The 17,307-nt window shown below is 42.5% G+C and overlaps 1 protein-coding gene across 2 annotated transcripts in view; it reads right to left on the bottom strand.

Annotated features, from left to right (window-relative positions):
* The window catches only part of LOC138947299 (collagen alpha-1(II) chain-like), a 55,057-nt gene that overhangs the window by 23,633 nt on the left and 14,117 nt on the right, over window positions 1-17,307 (bottom strand). For both annotated transcript variants that reach the window (XM_070318748.1, XM_070318749.1), the window contains 21 exons: window positions 17,152-17,259; window positions 16,703-16,810; window positions 16,141-16,239; window positions 15,569-15,667; window positions 14,402-14,545; window positions 13,553-13,651; window positions 11,478-11,585; window positions 10,570-10,623; window positions 9,979-10,086; window positions 9,130-9,174; window positions 8,337-8,390; window positions 7,707-7,805; window positions 6,934-7,041; window positions 6,208-6,261; window positions 5,621-5,719; window positions 5,014-5,112; window positions 4,375-4,428; window positions 3,602-3,655; window positions 2,819-3,034; window positions 1,420-1,473; window positions 988-1,041 (listed from right to left, as the gene is read on the bottom strand). In XM_070318748.1, coding sequence (XP_070174849.1) covers window positions 988-1,041; window positions 1,420-1,473; window positions 2,819-3,034; window positions 3,602-3,655; window positions 4,375-4,428; window positions 5,014-5,112; window positions 5,621-5,719; window positions 6,208-6,261; window positions 6,934-7,041; window positions 7,707-7,805; window positions 8,337-8,390; window positions 9,130-9,174; window positions 9,979-10,086; window positions 10,570-10,623; window positions 11,478-11,585; window positions 13,553-13,651; window positions 14,402-14,545; window positions 15,569-15,667; window positions 16,141-16,239; window positions 16,703-16,810; window positions 17,152-17,259 — 1,917 coding nt within the window. The remainder of the gene's footprint in view (window positions 1-987; window positions 1,042-1,419; window positions 1,474-2,818; window positions 3,035-3,601; window positions 3,656-4,374; window positions 4,429-5,013; window positions 5,113-5,620; window positions 5,720-6,207; window positions 6,262-6,933; window positions 7,042-7,706; window positions 7,806-8,336; window positions 8,391-9,129; window positions 9,175-9,978; window positions 10,087-10,569; window positions 10,624-11,477; window positions 11,586-13,552; window positions 13,652-14,401; window positions 14,546-15,568; window positions 15,668-16,140; window positions 16,240-16,702; window positions 16,811-17,151; window positions 17,260-17,307) is intronic.

The following is a 17,307-nucleotide window of genomic DNA, read 5'->3' as shown; positions in this document are numbered from 1 at the left end:
GAAAGCGTAACCAAGGTCCGATGGTCAAACACCGACGTGAATACCAGCAGATAGAAAATTGACGAGTGCAACACACGTCTTGCTCCGTGCGTTGAAGAAGAAGGAATGAGTATTACCGGTGTACGGCTTGCGCATGCGCGGGCGCCGGTAGGGGAGATAACTACCGTGACCCATGCCTTATATGGCGGGTGGGTGTTTTTCTTTAGAGTTATCTCCCCATGTAACCATGTAAGAGTGCTTCAATGTCTTAGCAACCAAACGAAGTTATTGCTATCTATGTGAGTTGAGTAAGAATATGTAATTTAATAGCAAGTTTATCAGTGCTCATGAGCTACTTTTGTTCAGTATAATTATTATGACCTTGTCTCTTTATAGTGTAGTTTATGAATACGTTTTACACATTACATTTTCTTTCGTACACATTGTCATTGTGTGTATCATAAACACACCCATCTTTCTTTCTGTACATGTGAGCTCTTTGGGGAAGGGGCGGTGCATCACTGTTCATTGTTATTATCATTGTTTAAAATAATAATAATACGAGATATTATAACGCGTAATTTATAAGCGACTACAACGAATAAAGGATGCATGTTGTCAGGATTTTCAAAAGATAATGCACAAGAATCTGGATGGATTGATAAACAATATATCGAGAAGATAGTTAAATTTAACAGGTTATAGACTTATTTCTAGAGTCTTTGTATTTCCCTCATAGGTCTCCCGTATGGTGGGTCTATGCTAAATTGTCACATACCGAATCAAAGATTCCTATAGTTGGCTCAGAGGTGTTTTTAACGACAATAAAAGCATCACTACTTTACCCAGTTTAACAACACTTCTGGCGGGGTTTCTATACTGAATTAAATTCATTTTCACGAAATCCATCCACAAAAATATCAGATTCACAACTCGGAAACAAAATGTCTTTGGTAATTTAGATCATAAGTGCACAAAAACAGAGAATGAAGAGAAGTGAAAACTCACAGGTTCACCAGCAGGGCCTGCTTCTCCGGGATAACCACGACCTCCTGTGTCACCCTGGGAGAAAATACATTGCACAGTGTAAGTAAGTAATAAACATGATAGTGCACATATGTGATTGTTTAAACACTAACGAACAAATGTGCAGACAGGCAGGCAGACAGACCGACAGACAGACAGACAGACAGACAGACAGACACACACACACACACACACACACACACAAACACTTACACACACAAACACTTACACACACACAAACAAACACACACACATACACATAAACACACAAACACACACACAAACACTTACACACACTGCACACACACACACACACACACACACACACACACACACACACACACACACACACACACACACACACACACACACTCATTGAGCAGGGATGCCGTGAACCCTTCAGTTCATACTTACCCTAACGCCGGGGGCTCCACCCTCTCCCGGGGGTCCAGATTCACCAGGTACACCCTGAACAAGGGTGAAAGAAACGTGTTGATTGATAATTTACCATAGAAACAGTCCAGTCATTAAAGAGAAGTCAGACTGTACTAACAGTCCAGTCGTTAAAGAGAAGTCAGACTGTACTTACAGGCAGTCCAGTCGTTAACAAGAGGTCAGACTGTACTAACAGTCCACTCGTTAAAGAGAAATCAGACTGTACTTACAGGCAGTCCAGTCGTTAAACAGAGGTTAGACTGTACTTACAGGCAGTCCAGTCGTTAAACAGAGGTTAGACTGTACTTACAGGCAGTCCAGTCGTTAACAAGAGGTCAGACTGTACTAACAGTCCACTCGTTAAAGAGAAATCAGACTGTACTTACAGGCAGTCCAGTCGTTAACGAGAAGTCAGACTGTACTTACAGTCCAGTCGTTAACGAGAGGTCAGACTGTACTTACATGCAGTCCAGTCGTTAACAAGAGGTCAGACTGTACTGACAGTCCAGTCGTTAAAGAGAAGTCAGATAGTACTTACAGGCAGTCCAGTCGTTAACGAGAAGTCAGACTGTACTTACAGGCAGTCCAGTCGTTAACGAGAAGTCAGACTGTACTTACAGGCAGTCCAGTCGTTAACGAGAGGTCAGACTGTACTTACAGGCAGTCCAGTCGTTAACGAGAAGTCAGATAGTACTTACAGGCAGTCCAGTCGTTAACAAGAGGTCAGACTGTACTGACAGTCCAGTCGTTAACGAGAAGTCAGACAGTACTTACAGGCAGTCCAGTCGTTAAACAGAGGTTAGACTGTACTAACAGTCCAGTCGTTAAACAGAGGTTAGACTGTACTTACAGGCAGTCCAGTCGTTAAACAGAGGTTAGACTGTACTAACAGTCCAGTCGTTAACGAGAGGTCAGACTGTACTTACAGGCAGTCCAGTCGTTAAACAGAGGTTAGACTGTACTAACAGTCCAGTCGTTAAACAGAGGTTAGACTGTACTAACAGTCCAGTCGTTAAACAGAGGTTAGACTGTACTAACAGTCCAGTCGTTAAACAGAGGTTAGACTGTACTAACAGTCCAGTCGTTAAACAGAGGTTAGACTGTACTTACAGGCAGTCCAGTCGTTAAACAGAGGTTAGACTGTACTAACAGTCCAGTCGTTAACGAGAGGTCAGACTGTACTTACAGGCAGTCCAGTCGTTAAAGAGAAGTCAGACTGTACTTACAGGCAGTCCAGTCGTTAACAAGAGGTCAGACTGTACTAACAGTCCAGTCGTTAAAGAGAAGTCAGACTGTACTTACAGGCAGTCCAGTCGTTAAACAGAGGTTAGACTGTACTAACAGTCCAGTCGTTAAACAGAGGTTAGACTGTACTTACAGGCAGTCCAGAGTTTCCTTGGGGTCCTTGTTGACCAGGGGGACCGGGTCGCCCAGCAGATCCGGGGCCACCTCCCTCACCACCAGGACCGGGGGGGCCGCGATCTCCTTTGGCAGAAACGATCCCAGAGGGTCCAGGAAGACCGGGAAGTCCAGGGGGTCCGGATTCACCAGGGGGTCCCAGTTCACCATCACGTCCCGACTCTCCTGAGGGACCCTGAAAGGGAGAAAAAGGGTGAGGAGAATGTTAATCAATGTTTTCAGTTATCAACAACAATAAAGGTTATATTATAGGAACCTTGGGAACCTTGTGTTGGTGAAAAAAAAGGGTGTTTATGTCTTCAGTTCTCACGACTGAACAAGAAGTGTTAATTTATGGGAACCTTGGTGACCCTGCATGTGGAATAAAGGATGTGGAGAAGGTGAATCGATGTATTCAGTTCTCAACAAAAAGAAACATTAGTTATGGGGGCGATTAGTTACGGACTATAAACACAGACAAAAGTACGTATGACCAGAGGTCGATGAAGTGGACTGACACGCACTGTGAAATCATGTCCTTACATGAGCATTACGAAACCAAAATCTCTCCTTCTCTCTTCTAAGAATACTTACAGTAGCACCAAAACTCTCTCTCTCTCTCTCTCTCTCTCTCTCTCTCTCTCTCTCTCTCTCTCTCTCTCTCTCTCTCTCTCTCTCTCTCTCTCTCTCTCTCTCTCTCTCTCTCTCTCTCTCTCTCTCTCTCTCTCTCTCTCTCTCTCTCTCTCTCTCTATCTGTACTTACAGGAGCACCACGAGGTCCAGCTCGTCCGGGAACGCCACGTTCTCCTCCAAGACCCTGTCAATCAAAGCACAAAATTAACATCTGTCGAATTACAGACAGCGTAAACCACATCAGACTCTATAGACTAGCAGTTACAAGAATATGTGACATTATAGACAGACAGACAGACAGACAGATAGTTTGATAGATAGAAATATAGATTTAACTGCAAAAAAAACCATACTTTGATGTATGTATGTATGTATGTATGTATACATGTATGTATGTATGTATGTATGTATGTATGTATGTATGTATGTATCTATCTATCTATCTATCTATCTATCTATCTATCTATCTATCTATCTATTCAGTAATGTCGTTGCAAAAGAGCGCTCATTGATCATTCTTTTAATCTATTTTATATCTATCTATGTAAGTTTTACTGCAAGTATATATATCGATCAATCTATCGGTATATGTATCCCTGTCCCACATAGCCAATCCAACAATCAACTCTATTTATTCATTTAGCTTTCCATCTACTCAGAGTTCAATCAATCAAACGCAACAAAGGAAGCAAGTGATTCCTCTCTGTCTATTACTTGTCCCTACTCTCTTCCTTCTTCTTCTCTTCTTCCTCCTCCTCCTCTTCCTCTTCCTTTCTTCTTTCTCTCTTGCTATGTTGTGTCTGTTCGTCCAACTGTGTGTCTGTATGTGTATAGACACCTACTGTAACTCAGGAAACTCGTGCAAGGTACTTGAAAAGTACAAACAAATGTAGTGCAACTCACAATGCTGCCAACAGGACCAGGGTCACCACGCGCACCGGGAGGTCCACCGGGTCCCTGAAGAGAAAAAATTGATTCTGAAGTGAGCACTCTCTCTCTCTCTCTCTTTCTCTCTTTCTCTCTTTCTCTCTCTCTCTCTCTCTCTCTCTCTCTCTCTCTCTCTCTTCCCATCCTCCTCTCTCTCATTCACACACACTTTCTCTCCAATTTCACAAAATCTCCCTGTCTCTGTCCTTCTCTCTCTCTCTCCCTCTACTCCCATCCATCCTCTCTCTCTCTCTCTCTCTCTCTCTCTCTCTCTGGCGCCAGCGCGCGACTCCGATCTCTCTCTCTCTCTCTCTCTCTCTGATTCTCTCTCTCTCTCTGGCGCCAGCGCGCGACTCCGATCTCTCTCTCTCTCTCTCTCTCTCTCTCTCTCTCTCTCTCTCTCTCTCTCTCTCTCTCTCTCTCTCTCTCTCTCTCTCTCTCTCTCTCTCTCTCTCTCTCTCTCTCTCTCTCTCTCTCTCTCTTCAACACACATGACCTTCTCTAGGAGGACCTCTCCCACCAGTACGAACTCAGTCTCTCGTTCTCGCTCTCTGATGCTCTATCCCCTCTCCAAATCTCTCTATCCCCTCCCCCTCCTTCCCCCGTAATACTCACAGGCATGCCGACTTCACCGACGGGTCCACCAGGGCCTCTCTCGCCAGGGGGACCACGGGTACCAGACTGACCAACCTCACCGGGGAAACCGCGCTCTCCCTTGAAAGGCAGAAACACTTATGCTGGTCACGAAAACCTCTGACTGGCAAACTACAAAAGTGGCAATTCTTCAAAGCAAGTAAATAAGCGACTGCAGCAGCAGCAACAACAATGAATTAGATATGTTAGGGCCGCGGTATACAGCAAAACGATAAAGAGGACAGTTTCAAATGTGGAGAAAAAAAAATGGTTGGAATTTTGAACACATCCTTATACACACACAGACACAGACACAGACACAGACACACACAGAGACACAGAGACACAGAGACACACACACACACACACTAACACACACTAACACACTAACACACTAACACATATCGATTGAGCAAGTGATCACACATCCCGCAATGCAAACGAAAACACGAAAGGATCTGAGAGAAGAAGAAAACACGCGCTCAAAACATAGACAAGAGATAATGACAGTTTATTGACATGGCAAGCGGCTTTTACTCTAAAATAAAAATACACAAAAAGACAGAAAATCAATGAATGAAGTACTCACTCTCTCTCCAGGAGCTCCACCCTCACCAGATGGACCGGTAGAACCAGTTTCACCAGGACGTCCGTTCTCACCAGAGGGTCCAGGGGGACCGGGCAGACCCTGAAACACACACACACACACACACACACACACACACACACACACACACACACACACACACACACAGTCATTTTCAATTTACATACGATTATTTTTATTCTGTAACCAGGTAACAAGTCTTTAGCCGTACGTAGAAATTAAGCCCCTCTCATGCAGTGTAGGGCGTGACCCAGATGTAGAAAAGCAGTTATATGCCTAACATTCATAAAGTGTTTATGTCAAAGGAAAACAAATGTGTTTAAGGCAAAGACAAAATTACGTGTCTACCGTCAGAAAACCAAGCTTGGCTTGACAAGGAAGATTTAACTCCAAGGAAAATAATCGTAACATGACTGTGCACATATATAGTAGCAAACAAACAAACAAAACAAAAACACGTAGCACCAAAGCTAGTATCTGGCCTTCTTCATCTCTCCAGGAGAGTGTTTTATTTTTCTAAGTGAAACAATTGAAAGATCTTGCCACCAAAAATAAAACTGTTACTGTACCTGGAATCCAGCCTCTCCGGGGTTGCCCTGGGGACCGGCTTCTCCTTGAGATCCCTGTGGCAAACACAAGCACAAGTTAAAGTCTATCGGTCAAAATGAATATTGTCGTGGCTTTTGTTAATTGTAAAGACAAGGATAGAAACAATAATCAAACGATGATAATCATCATCGACCTTCCCGGTCGGATCACAAACCCGAGCTCAACTCCAAACCACTCTCTCAATACTAACCCCTCGATCTTTTTCCAATCTGCTCTTATAGTACTCAAACCCAAAGTTGAAAAATGGCCCAAAACTGAAAGGAAGAAAAAGATTCCAAACATCAAAATAAAGCAAAAGACCAAAAACAAAGCAATTACTTTTCTCTCTGACTTGAATCCCAAGAAGAAAAATAAAGAGTTTACACACGAGGAGCATCAACATCAAAATGATTGAAAGCTTATTCATTTTCAGTAGACAAATGAATAAAAGGCTAGGTTAAAACAAATCCTCCAAAAGGATGATTCTTCTTCTTTTGTGTACATGGCCTGAAACACATACGCACACTCGTGTTTTTTGCACGAGTAGGTATTAACGTGTATGACCGCTGTTACCCCGCCATTTAAGCATCCACACGCCGATTTCGGGTGTCAAACGGATGATGCTTTTCATTCCCGACTGCATGCTCACAACCATCCCCCATCACCGTACATCACACTGCCCAATGTCCAAGCGTGTATATACTTACAGGTCGACCAGGTTGACCCTCCTGTCCAGCCTCTCCGGAGGGACCACGCTCACCACGGGGACCGGATGGGCCAAGGTTACCCTGTGGACCAGTTCGGCCTTCAGGGCCCTGCACACACCAAAAAAGATATTTTTTAACTTAAAAAAGCATGGATATGTTTTTAACAAAAACAAAAGCAACAACAAAAGATATTAATCAAAGGACAAAGACACTGATGGAAATAACACTATCAACTAAAAATAATCAGCAACAACAAAAGACATAAATGAAATCAGAGGAACGTCATAGATGAGAATCCCAGTGAAGCAAAAGACAAAGACACTGATTAAAATAAAACAAAGAGGGAAAGACACACAGACATAATGCAATACAATAACACTTTATTATCTTAAATTGATAACTTTCGATTTTGGCTGATAGCAAGACAACTGCATGAACATACACACAAAATTAAATATTATGTGAAAACACTCGTTCAAAACCCTATTTTTCGTATGCATTTACAATCGCCACCTCAGCTTCTTTACAAAAATTAAATTACGATAAATTACTATTTACAAAAGCTTCTAATTGGTCAAAGAATGTGTACAAAGGAGTTTGACATTAATATTGCAAAACGAACACACACACACACACACACACACACACACACACACACACACACACACACACACACACACACACACACACACACACACACACACACACACACACACACAAACACACATTGGTGATACCAAAAAGACACAGGGATCGATGTTCTCCATACTTACACTTTCACCGCGAGAACCGGGGCCGCCTTGCAGACCAGGAGGACCAGGTTGTCCCTGGGGGCCCTGTTCTCCGGGACCGCCGTCTAAGCCGTCGTTACCCTGGCAACCAAATATGAGTTACGGTAAGCCATTTGTGACACAAGTGTACAGGAGCATGCGTAAAACTAATTCAAGAAAAAGACTGACTTTCTCGTTGTTGCATCCAAGGAAGTTTTCACACTAAGTGTAATGATCGCCTTGGTATACTGCACTTGCAGACATACGCGCATGCGTACGTTAAGGCACATGCAGATATTGTTTACAAAAATTCATTTATTTGTTCACTTATGTTCAGTCACTCCACAAGTTCGTCCTGATCCTTGATAGAGCGTAATTTTCTCAAAAATCGATCATCAAACCAATCAGTCAACCAGTAAATATGACACAAAAACGTACAGAAAATGTTATATATTATCATTATTATCATTACTGCCCCCCCCCCCCCCCCCCCCCTAAAAAAAAAAAAAGAATCAACAACAACAACAAAAATTTTAAATACTTGGTTGAAAAAGTTCGAGATGAAATAAAGACACACACAAAATACAGTGAACATAAAGAGAAAGCCAACAGCAACAGAGCTGCGCCACCTACCGGAGAACCACGCTCACCCGGCGATCCGTCGTTGCCGGGGAATCCAGGGGATCCCTGTAAATTAAAGATACAAATATTATTTTGCTGAAAACAGAATCAGATTGTTTGGTTTTAGGCTGAAGAAATTGGGTAGACCTATACGCCGTCTTCCCCACAAACGACGTCACTCTTAAAAACGTCTTCGTCGTTGTTGACATCAATACTTAAATCATATTTGTAATATCTTAACTGATTTCTTCTCCTGTCTCTCCTACCTCTACCAGTGTCTCTCTGCTCTACTCACTTCTCTCTCAATCTCCTCCCTCTCCCCTCGACAACCCTACCCCCGGCTTCCCTTACCCGCTCATATGTTACACACACACACACACACACACACACACACACACACACACACACACACACACACACACACACACACACACACACACACACACACACATTCTCTCTCTCCTTATCTCGCTCTCTCTCTCTGTCATTCATTAATTAACATCCCCCTCACTCCCCCCTCTAGCTTTCCTCCATCTCTCTCATTCATTAATTATCTCCATCCTCCCCTCCCCTCTCTCGCTTTCTCTCCCCCTCTCTCCCCAAAGACATATTGTAAGAACTCTCTCTCTCTCTCTCTCTCTCTCTCTCTCTCTCTCTCTCTCTCTCTCTCTCTCCCCAAAGACAGATTGTAAGAAGTCTCTCTCTCTCTCTCTCTCTCTCTCTCTCTCTCTCTCTCTCTCTCTCTCTCTCTCTCTCTCTTTCTCTCTCTCTCAAACACACACAAACACCCATTAGCATCACTCACTCTCTGTCCTGACGGTCCGGGGGGTCCACCAGCTCCTTGTGCACCCTACAAAATACAGGTAAAGTTGTCAGTCACCTGTGCTGTTCTTGTATCGGTGAGTACAGAAATCCTTTGTTTTTTTTAGTGCTTTAGATTTAGTGCTATCCATTGCAAAATATTCATGCACATGAAAAGTTGTCCGTGACTTGAGGCATAAGTCAATACATAACATTATTTACTTTCTTGTTGGGCCAATAACAGCGTTATCCATAAGCCAACATTCGTATCGTCTTGTGCTGTTCTTGTATCGGTGAGTACAGAAATCCTTTGTTTTTTTTAGTGCTTTAGATTTAGTGTAATCCATTGCCAAATGTTCATGCACATGTAAAGTTGTCCGTGACTTGAGGCATAAGTCAAGACATAACATTATTTCTTTCCTTGTTGGGCCAACATTATTTCTTTCTTTGTTGCGCCAATAATAGTGTTATCCATTGCCAAATGTTCATGCACAACACAACTCAGTGGCACCAGGGATTGATATCAAAGCCCCTCAGTTTATATTTGAATAGAGTATGAACTGCAATAAATGAGCAGTTTAAACAATCCTGTGTGCAGACAATCACACAACAAAATCCTTGGTCTTCCGCGCCGGTTTTTTTGTTACTAATATTTATAACAATAAAATCCCGGCGTATAAACTTACGTGATTACCAGCGTGTCTTAATTCACCCTGGTTCTTTTGTCACCAACATTTATTACAGCTAACAATTCGGGGTAAAACCTTACGACCTTACCAGCGGGTTTTCGGTCACCCTTACTCTTTTGTCACTAACATCCAGAAGAAATTACAAATCCGGGGTCGAAACTTACGGGGCTACCAGCGGGACCTCGTTCACCCTCCATTCCACGGGCGCCATCTTTGCCAGGGGATCCTGGGAATCCGGGGCGGCCGGGAAGACCGGAAGTTCCGGGTTGTCCCTGATGAGAAAAACAATCAAATTTTCTCCAACACAAGAATCCAGATTACTAAAGTGCAAAGAGTTAATTTCTTTCATGGGGAAAAAATTTTGATTTTTACCAAATTTAGTCAGGTTTTCTGCACGCAGACGGGCTTGGTTGTCACTCCTCTTCACTGAACTTAGCAACAGGTAAATCCTTCTGAATACATATTGAGCATGATTACCTTCAGGCTTTGAAAGATAGAGCTATGTCAACACAAAGGGCTCCTTCTCTTGTATCCCAAAAAGCTAAACAGTTTCACACTGGTGTTTTACCCCCCAAAAAATCCCAATCGTTCTTTGATTGTTGTCTTCAGATGAAATATTACTTCATAGCACTTTTAAGACAACTCTTTCGTGATAAATCTGACAAATGTGTAACCAAAAAAGCCGCTTTTTTTTTAGCTCAAATGCCAAAAATTAATTCACGAAGAGACACATGCAATACACAAAAAATGCTCACGGCTTCTCCTTGGGATCCGGCAGGTCCGGGAGGTCCGGCAGCGCCGAGAGGTCCCTGAAAAAGTAAAGCAAGAAAGAGTTAACCTTTTTCGAGCACTGCATGTGTTCTCTGAGAGATTGTATAACACTTAAAAAGGGAGTCTACGTGATAAGGCCGAGAAAAAAAAAGGTCTGTTTACGGTAACATAGGCCAAAGAAATAGGGTCCGTAGGTCGGGATTTTTTTTCCCCCAAAAAACCCATATTTTTACGTTATTTTGCACAAAAAAACAAAAGATTTTTTTTTCCCCCCAAATTAATGCCAAAAAAAAGTCTAGGGTCGCGCGAAAAAAATAGGGTCGGTCGGGTTACCGTAAACAGACTATTTTTTTTTGGGCCTAAGCATTCGATGACGTAGGGATGTTTTTCTTCTTTGATGATTAGGTCAGTTGCTATTTCTTCCATCTCTCTCTCTCTCTCTCTCTCTCTCTCTCTCTCTCTCTCTCTCTCTCTCTCTCTCTCTCTCTCTCTCTCTCTCTCTCTCTCTCTCTCTCTCTCTCTCTCTCTCTCCCTCCCTCTCTCTCTCTCTCTCTCTCTCTCTCTCTCTCTCTCTCTCTCTCTCTCTCTCTCTCTCTCTCTCTCCACAAGGCTGTGCCTACAACCTCTATCCTTAAGTTTTAAACAAAAATCAATCAATATGTCTGTCTCTGTGTGTGTGTGTGTCTCTCTCTGTCTCTCTTTCCTATCTCTCTCTCTCTCTCTCTCTCTCTCTCTCTCTCTCTCTCTCTCTCGCAAACTCTCTCTCTCTCTCTCTCGCAAACTCTCACCCTTCCTCACTTGTCCACACATCCTTTTCTACCTTTATTTTATGAAAACAAGGAGTCAAATATGTAGCCTCGCACAATTCGGCTCTCCAAGCAGCTCAACCTACCCTCTTTCCTTCCAGTCCGGGCAGACCGGGCAGTCCTCGTTCTCCTGGTGCCCCGTTGTTACCTTGCTGGCCCGGGTCTCCTGGGGAGCCGTCGTTGCCGTCACGTCCCTGGGGGAAGGTGAGAAATCATGTTTTGTACAGGTAAATGCAGGTAAGAGATCGTGTTTTGTATTGATGATTGCAGGTAAGAGTTTACGTTTTGTATTGGTGATTGCAGAAGAGTTCACGTTTTGTATTAGTGACTGTAGGTAACAGTTACTGTTTTGTATTGGTGATTGCAGGTACATGTGGTGATGCGTGTCTGTATGATTAATTTCTTTTATGTAGGTTGTACTTTTAATTGTACTATTCTGTATATATATGTTCTTTTGTAAAGTGCCTAGACTAGAGCCATAGGTTAGGCACTTAAAAATGTCCAGTTATTATTATCATTATTATGATAAATGTTTACGTTTTGTATTGGGGATTTCAGGTAAGAGATCGTGTTTTGTATTGATGATTGGAGGTAGGAGTTGGTGTTTTGTTTTGGTGAGTTCACGTTTTGTATTGGTGATTGCAAGTAAAAGTTCACGTTTTGTATTGGTGATTGCAAGTAAAAGTTCACGTTTTGTATTGGTGATTGCAAGTAAAAGTTCATGTTTTGTATTGGTGATTGCAAGTAAAAGTTCACGTTTTGTATTGGTGATTGCAAGTAAAAGTTCACGTTTTGTATTGGTGATTGCAAGTAAAAGTTCATGTTTTGCCGTATTGGTGATTGTAGGTAAAAGTTCATGTTTTGTATTGGTGATTGCAAGTAAAAGTTCACGTTTTGTATTGGTGATTGCAGGTAAGAGTTCGTGTTTTGTATTGGTAATTGCAGGTAAGAGTTCGTGTTTTGTATTGGTGATTGTAGGTAAAAGTTCACGTTTTGTATTGGTGATTGCAAGTAAAAATTCACGTTTTGTATTGGTGATTGCAAGTAAAAGTTCACGTTTTGTATTGGTGATTGCAAGTAAAAGTTCATGTTTTGTATTGGTGATTGCAAGTGAAAGTTCATGTTTTGTAGTGGTGATTGCAAGTAAAAGTTCATGTTTTGTATTGGTGATTGCAAGTAAAAGTTCACGTTTTGTATTGGTGATTGCAAGTAAAAGTTCACGTTTTGTATTGGTGATTGCAAGTAAAAGTTCATGTTTTGCCGTATTGGTGATTGTAGGTAAAAGTTCATGTTTTGTATTGGTGATTGCAAGTAAAAGTTCACGTTTTGTATTGGTGATTGCAAGTAAAAGTTCATGTTTTGCCGTATTGGTGATTGTAGGTAAAAGTTCATGTTTTGTATTGGTGATTGCAAGTAAAAGTTCACGTTTTGTATTGGTGATTGCAAGTAAAAGTTCACGTTTTGTATTGGTAATTGCAGGTAAGAGTTCGTGTTTTGTATTGGTAATTGCAGGTAAGAGTTCGTGTTTTGTATTGATAATTGAAAGTAAGAGTTCGTGTTTTGTATTAGTGATATCAGGTAAAAGTTCACGTTTTGTATTGGTGATTTCAGGTAAAAGTTCATGTTTTGTATTGGTGCCTTGAGTTAAAAGTTCATGTCAGTTTTGTATAGCAGAAGGCAGGTTAGAGTTCATATGTTAAGCAGGTAGGCATTGGCTAGCTAATTTCATGTTTTCTGCAACTAAACATTTTATTATAAAACAATAAAGATATTTCGAAAAGAGGAAAGCGAGAAACGTTTGTTTTAATAGTCCAAAAACACATACTGAAGTTTTAGCAATGCATGAGCTGTTGCCCGGAATTTTGTCACGCTTGAACTACTTTCAAAAACATCACATGAAGCAATTGGCTTGTTGCTGTAAATTTGATGATTAATTATACCCAACAAATAAAACGTTCATTTAGCCAAACTTGAGCTACAAATCTGGGTGTAACAAAATGACATTCTATGCAGATCACAACTCACGCGCTTCCTCCGAAAACGGCGTATGGCTGCCTAAATGGCGGGGTAAAATGGCAGAAGAAGAAGAAGAAGACAACTCACGCGTGAGCTACAGAACCAGGTCCACTAAACATCATATCCTCTGCGGACCATAACTCACGTCATTTCCGTTTGTGCCGGGAGGTCCAGGTGGCCCAGCGGTTCCGGGGGGTCCCATGGGACCGGGAAAGCCAGCGGGTCCGGCAGAACCAATGGCGCCCTGCAATGTCAAACACACAAATTTAAGAGACCACAATCAGTTTTGATGATTGTTAAAAATGCACTAGAGCTTACAGGGCAAAGTTTTAGCGTGGTCTTAATTCAAGCCCAGTTAACCTCTGAATGTCCCCTTATTGTTAATGGCCCAAAAGAACTGGTTCGTAAGAAGTCAGTAGGCTAGTTTCCTGTCTGAATAACTAAGCTATGAAGTGTAGCTGGGCTTACCTTTGCCCCTTTTAGAAACCATCTTCTCAGTTTCTTATGTGAAGAATCTAGTGAATACAAAGAGCAGAATGTTCGAAATTTAAACTTTGCTGCTTGAGATCTAGGAGAGCCGTCCTCACCACACAAACAATGCAAACCAATGGAGATAATCCATTATAGTAGACTCCTGTCTGAGGTCCAGTTGTGCTTACCCTTGCTCCTTTGGTCCCTGGGGAACCGTCCGAAACTCACACATCAGGCTGACCATCTGAGAGAATCTATTAGTGTAGATTCCTGTCTGTAGAAAACGTTCCAGTTGTGCTTTCCCTGCTCCTCTAGATCAAGGAGAACCGTCCTGACAACGCACACTAGGCTAACCAACATTAACCATTACATTAGATTCCTTTGAAAAGAACAAAATCCAGCTGTGCTTACCCTTGCTCCTTTAGATCCAGCAGAACTGTCCTCAACACACATCAGATTGATCAACTGAGCGAAACCATTAGAGCAGACTTATGCCTGAAGAAAAATGTTCAGCTGTGCTTACCCTTGCTCCTTTGGATCCAGAGGAACCGTCCTCACCACGCACACCAGCCTGACCAACGGGTCCAGGTGCTCCGGGCAGTCCGTCAGATCCGGCGGGACCCGAGGGTCCTGGGCTTCCACTCTGTCCCCCCTCTCCACGGTCTCCCTACAGAACAAAGAGAGGGCAGGAATTGTAAGCATAACGAGCGAACAAAGCACTGCAGCCATCATTATCAGCAGCAGCAGCGACTGCGAAAGCAACAGCAACGAGACCATCAACAGCTTAAACAAAAGATTTGACTTGTTCACAATCATTTCGACATACCAAAATATGAACAAGAAATGATATATATGTGACCCTCCACCACGGAATAAGTCGCATGTCACCTTTGCATGATTTTCATATTTGTACATTTGCCTAAAGAGATTTGTATGCTCTATCCAGTGGTGAAAACCGTTTTAAAAAAGAGCAAAAACTGTGACTAAGGTGACCCTCACACTGTTACCGGACACTCCCCGGACTTACATCAAGCCTAGCGCAGAACCGCGCGAGGTGACATGCGACTCATTTCGTGGTGGAGGGTCACATATTACCTTGATGATAGCCTTGTAAACATTCTACATGGAATAATTACTAATGATAAACTTATGTAACTTTTCTCTCGTTTTTCTGGGTAATAATTCCTAAAAGTAAAAAGCGATTATAAAAACTTTGCTCTGCGTGTACTTTCAAATTGTATACACCTCCTCCAACCCAAGAAAAACGTTCATATATATTATCACTCGCAAACTCCTTTTTTCACGTTCACACCCCGCTTTAACTCTACCTGTCCTAAGATAGACCAATAATGATTGGTCCTAGTCAGTCAATCGTTTAACACCCTATATTCAATTTAGCAAACAGTGCCTACATTGCTTAGTTAGGTGAAGATATTACCATAATTATATCATTTACGAGGCTAATGTTGGTAAACATTAGAAACACTACGCCAGAGTTAAGGGCAGATTATAGATGCGCAGTTTCAGCGGTACAGACGACGCACTGCATATTATTGATGCTGCGATAGGGATTATGACGAGTACTTGGCCTGTTTTGCGGGCTGGGATAATCTGCTGTGCGTCGTCTGTCCTGCTGAAGTTACACAGGTGAGCGCCAGGCCTTATCAGTTCGTTCTAAAAGGATTCTCACCTTGGTTCCAGCGGCACCGGGAAATCCCGAAGTTCCGGGTGGTCCAATTGGTCCGGGGGGTCCAGAGCTTCCAGGGGAACCATCGTTACCACGGATACCCTGCAGAGACATCAAAACATGATGCAATACAATTCGAAGGGACAGTAACATTCATGAAATGAGTCATATAAACAAATACTGAAATAGTATCAAGTAGTTAGTCAGTTCTTGCAACTTGTTCTTGTCAAGGAAAATCGTGACAAAATATTACAGTGCAGAAACTCTGAACGTGTCTTCCCGGAGCATACCCTGGACAAGATTTTGAACTTAAAGAATGAGACTGAGATATTTTTTTTAAAGATCCAAAGTACCGACTGTGAAATAATCTAAGTTTAACAAAAAAAACTTCTAACTTTTAAGGTTACGCCTTCAGTATGAAATAGTTTTAAAAGGGGATGGCCAAGACAAAAACCAGAGTAGGATTGATGCTGAATCGGTCTCGAATGACCCCCTGGCCCTGGGTTCTCGAGACAATAAACAACAACAAACACAACTGTTAAGTACCAATAAAACATAACCACGTCAAAACTCACAGGAGCACCCGATGAGCCGTCTCTTCCTCTCTCTCCAGGAGCACCACGAGCACCGTTGGGACCGGGAGCACCAATAGGTCCGGATGGTCCAGATGGGCCCTGGGGAACAGATACATTATTCAGTTAAGTCAATAACACTGATGTGTGTATTGTTTTGTGAGTACTGACTTACTTAAAAAAACATTAAAGACAAAATGGAGAGAAAAAAAACCAGCCAGTGATGTGTTTGCAGCTGTGCAAACATGTTCTCAAACAACACTGCAGGCAAAGCAAAGGGATAATCAAAAGGGATGGAGCTACTACTATACACAGACCAAATAGTCATTTGCTAAAAAAAGGAGACGCAGGGAAAGAAGTGAAAGAGAGTGAGCATACATTCACGTACGACCGACAGCCAGCCAAACAGCCAGCCAGCCAGCCAGCCAGCCAACCACACACACACACACACACATGATACCCCCCTCCAACCAACCCCACACCCCCAGAGCAAACAAAAACTTCCAACACACATCTCCATCAGCCACACCACAAAAAGCATTTCTTTCAACATGTCAATTCTCACCTTCTCTCCATCACGCCCAGCTTCTCCGTCTCTACCAGGTCGACCAGGGAATCCACGATGTCCTTTGGGTCCAGGCATTCCAGGCATGCCAGGGGGTCCGTTGGGGCCCTGCAAGTTCCCATCAACAATGTAGACTCAAATAAACAAGAAATGTTTCGCTCGTTTGATGTTAATTAAGACACCTCTAAAAAGGATGCCTTTCCTCTTTGAAAATAAGAAATTAATACTATTTTTCCTCGGATGTCAAGACACCTCTCAAAATGCGAAAGGCCAAAGTTTACAGAACAAAAGCAAAAAAATACAAAATCAACATACAAAAAACAAAAAAAAATTACATAAATAAAAAGTGAAGCACGCTGTATTTGTAGCATCAACCAAAACTTTAACAACCATGAACAAAAATTAAAAATTAAAAAAAAAAACATTTTAATTAAAAGATTGATACTCACAGAGGGTCCTACGGGTCCAGGAGGTCCGTTGTCGCCAGGCATACCCTCATCTCCGTCCTGGCCTTGGGGGCCGGGTTGGCCAGGGAATCCGCGCATACCTGGGGAACCCTGTGATGACAACACAAGTGAGAATCAAACTGCTCGCATACCCGAGGC

This window comes from Littorina saxatilis, linkage group LG14, assembly GCF_037325665.1.
Source record: "Littorina saxatilis isolate snail1 linkage group LG14, US_GU_Lsax_2.0, whole genome shotgun sequence".
In the NCBI taxonomy this organism is placed as follows: domain Eukaryota; kingdom Metazoa; phylum Mollusca; class Gastropoda; order Littorinimorpha; family Littorinidae; genus Littorina; species Littorina saxatilis.
The sequence above is the reverse complement of the archived record's forward strand: the minus strand, read 5'-3'. Positions and strand labels throughout refer to the sequence as shown.